This window comes from Gekko japonicus, unplaced genomic scaffold (genome assembly GCF_001447785.1).
Source record: "Gekko japonicus isolate JY-2015 unplaced genomic scaffold, Gekko_japonicus_V1.1 scaffold422, whole genome shotgun sequence".
Lineage (NCBI taxonomy): Eukaryota > Metazoa > Chordata > Lepidosauria > Squamata > Gekkonidae > Gekko > Gekko japonicus.
The window spans coordinates 344,482-348,079 of NW_015174855.1; the positions used below are offsets into that span (position 1 = coordinate 344,482).

The 3,598-nt window shown below is 42.5% G+C and overlaps 1 protein-coding gene across 1 annotated transcript in view; it reads left to right on the forward strand.

The window, feature by feature from the left end:
- LOC107121639 (lipase member M-like) overlaps positions 1 to 2,891 on the forward strand; it is a 49,757-nt gene extending 46,866 nt beyond the window's left edge. Inside the window, exon 9 of the mRNA XM_015424597.1 lies at positions 2,658 to 2,891. Within this exon, the coding sequence (XP_015280083.1) occupies positions 2,658 to 2,891 (234 nt within the window). The remainder of the gene's footprint in view (positions 1 to 2,657) is intronic.
- The last annotated feature ends 707 nt before the right edge of the window (positions 2,892 to 3,598 follow it).

Here is a 3,598-nt window from a genome sequence, read left to right on the forward strand (position 1 = left end):
CCCATACGGAAAGGCGTCGCAGGTGAGGGCCACTGGTAATGCCTCGTTGAAATGGGAAAGGACCGAATTTGAGACAAGAAGGTCCTTAACCGCCTGGAAAGTGGCAGCGTGCTCCGGTCCCCAAACCCACGGAGCGTTTTTGTCCAGCAGGCAGTGCAGAGGTTCTGCCACCGCCACCTTCAGAGGGAGAAAGGAATGATAAAAATTAAGCAGGCCCAGGAAAGCCTGCAGCTCCGTCTTTGATGTGGGAGGGGGGGTGATGATATTTAAAACCTCATCTGTTGGATCATAAGAAATGGGTTTGTAAAATTCAGTTTCTGAGAGCTGTTTGGAAACTTCCTGAATACAGAATGTTCTGTCAAGCAGCACTAATCCTCCACCCTTATCTGCCCCTTTAATAACAACCGAAGGGTCTTTACTAAGGGACCTAAGCCATTCCTGTTCATCTCTGGTGAGGTTATATTTGAGACGTTTTTTGTGGGACTCAAAATATTGAATGTCCTCAAGCACTTGTCTCTCAAATACAGAAATGGAAGGTACACTGACGTGAGGAATGAATGCTGATTTATTCTTAAAGGGTGAAGGAATACAAAAATCTGTGTTGCCAAAAAAGTATCTTAACTTCAGTAGCCTAGTTAATTTGAAAAGGTCAATGCGAGTATGAAAGGCATTATACTTAGGAGTCATAGCAAAGCCTAAGCCTAAATTAAGGACTTGTGCCCAGTTGGGGGGGGGGATGGTAAAGCTAGAAAGATTGATAACTAGGTCTTTTTTCTCCCTCTCTTGCTTTGTGGAAAGTATTCTTTTGCTCTCATTTTGGAACGTCTTGCTAAAAAAGTTCGCTGATAGGTGTTTTCCTCGCCCAACATGGTGGCTGAATCCTCAGCTTCTGTTGTTTCTATATCAAACATGGACATGTGGGAATAAGCCCATGTTACTCTTCTAACATTGTTAGTATTGGGGGTGTGCCATTTATATACCCTAAGGGCATAATCTCTATTGTCCCTTTCTAATTTCTTAATCTTAGTCTCCCTAGTATTGTCCTCATATACTTTCAACTGTTCCCTAAGTTCCTTAAATTGATCTTCAAAGGTTTCAGATGGTGTTTCACCTTTATGAATATTCTCTTGCTCTCATTTTGGAACGTCTTGCTAAAAAAGTTCGCTGATAGGTGTTTTCCTCGCCCAACATGGTGGCTGAATCCTCAGCTTCTGTTGTTTCTATATCAAACATGGACATGTGGGAATAAGCCCATGTTACTCTTCTAACATTGTTAGTATTGGGGGTGTGCCATTTATATACCCTAAGGGCATAATCTCTATTGTCCCTTTCTAATTTCTTAATCTTAGTCTCCCTAGTATTGTCCTCATATACTTTCAACTGTTCCCTAAGTTCCTTAAATTGATCTTCAAAGGTTTCAGATGGTGTTTCACCTTTAAGTTTATCCTCCATAATTTTTATCTCACTTTAAGAGACTCTGCCTCAGCTGAGGCTTGTTCTATAATTAGCAACATTAAGTCATAGGAGCATTTGTTCAATATTGATGTCCACTTATTTTTTAAACTCTTCTTTGTCTAAGAAAATTGCGGGGCCCTATTGTATTCGCAGCCCTCTTGGGATGATGTCAGACTGACAATACTCCATAAGGGCACCTGGGGAAGCCGATCCTGGGAGGGAAAGTAGCTTAGAGTGCCTTCCCTTGGCTTCCCCAGGCACCCTGCAGCTCCAGGGCACCTGGGGAAGCAGGTCTGGGGAGACAGGCAGACTGGGGAAGGGAGGGGGCATTTAAACATGCCTCCCTCCTGAGTCTTCCCTTCCGCAGCTGGCCAGCTGCTGTTTCTGGTCAATTTCACTCCTCAGCTGATCTGCGGGGAGTGAAACTGACTAGAGGTAGGGCGCTGGGGAAGGAAAGGCTCCAGTGCCCTTATACTCTATGGGGACTTTCCTCATAGGGTATAATGGATGAATATATTCAGCAGTACTGGATTTTACCATACTGCAATATCTTACCGATATTGGGATTTGGGAATAACGGTATATACCAATATTTTTTGGGCTTGGTTTACCCAAACCCAAAAAATACCAAAAAATTTTTGTGCACACCCCTACTCAGGACTGGCCCTAATGAGTTCCCCACAAAGGCCAAAGTAGGCCTGGAAAGGGTCTCCTGCCTCTGCCTTGGTTTCCTAGCAACAGCCACTGAGGGGAAAGTGAGTTACACAGCAATTTGGGTAGCTTATTCAGACAGTGAATGGCAGTGGGTGGGGAGAGAAGCAGACCCAGCACCCACTCGACAATACATGAGTACTCTTGAGTGGTGGTTGATGGGCTAATGGTTGATGGAGCGCACAGCACAGCCAATGGGAGAGCTGGAAAGTGCCAATACGTTAGGGACTTTATATATATCAGATAACTCAGGAACAGCCTCATCTGAATGAATACTTATTTTTGTGTTTATTAATGACCCTGCAGAAGATTCAGATACTAAAAGAGATACAGGGAAACCCAAATGGGAAACAATAATTTTCTAGGACAAGACATCCTGCATCCAAGAGATTTTCAGGTGCTAGGAGATTAACCCTTTTTTAAAAAAGAGAAAAAATAAAAAATTGCTCAGCAATCACTTATTTTCATTTTTCTGATCTATTCATCAACAGACCACACCTCCATTTTATACAATAGAAGATATGACTGTGCCAACAGCTGTGTGGAGTGCTGGAAGAGACAAGATTATTACTGTAAAAGATGTTAAACTGCTGCTCCCTCGAATCACTCACTTAACTTTCTATAGGAATATTCCTGATTGGAACCATGTAGACTATATTTTGGGCCTTGATGCTACAAAGTACCTATACCCTGATCTTTTTACATTGATGGAACATTACAAATAAAGTCTTACTTTTCATAAGGTATAAACTGCATGTATTTCATCTTAAACATGGAAATGCTTAAAACATTTTCTTAGGCATACAGTGTTTGTAGAGTTTGTTTCTGATCCCTTCTGTAAATTACTTACATATGGTAAAAAGTCCTGCTCTGACATGCAGGCCCTATCTCACCATGTCCTACAAGGTTTTCCCCAGGGGTCGTTTCTTAGAAAAAGAGCTAGGGTAACTCATTAGCATAACTCATTAGCATATGCCACTCCCCCGACATCACCGAAAGTGTGTCATAAGGCCACACACCCTGACATCACTGGAAGTGTGTCATAAGGCCACACCCCCTGACATCACCAGAAGTGTGTCATAAGGCCACACTCACCACTCAGTCTTAGTCTTAAAGGTTAGTCTTAAAGGTGCTATTTGTACTCTTGGACTATTTTGCAGTAACAGATTAACATAGCTAATTCCTCTGAATCTAAACCCACCACTCAGGCTCCACCCCCAAAATCTCCAAGGTATTGCCAACTCAGAGCTGGTAAGCCTATATGATGGCACATGTGGGGGAAAACAAGCAAACCACCCATGTCAGGTAAAAAGGATAGAAGTTCAACACAATTTTATCTATTTTCAGTAACTGGTTTGTTGAGAGAAAAGCAACAACAAGCACATCAGTGAAGACCTAGTACCAGAGTGCCAAAAGGAAAGCTGTTTGGGTA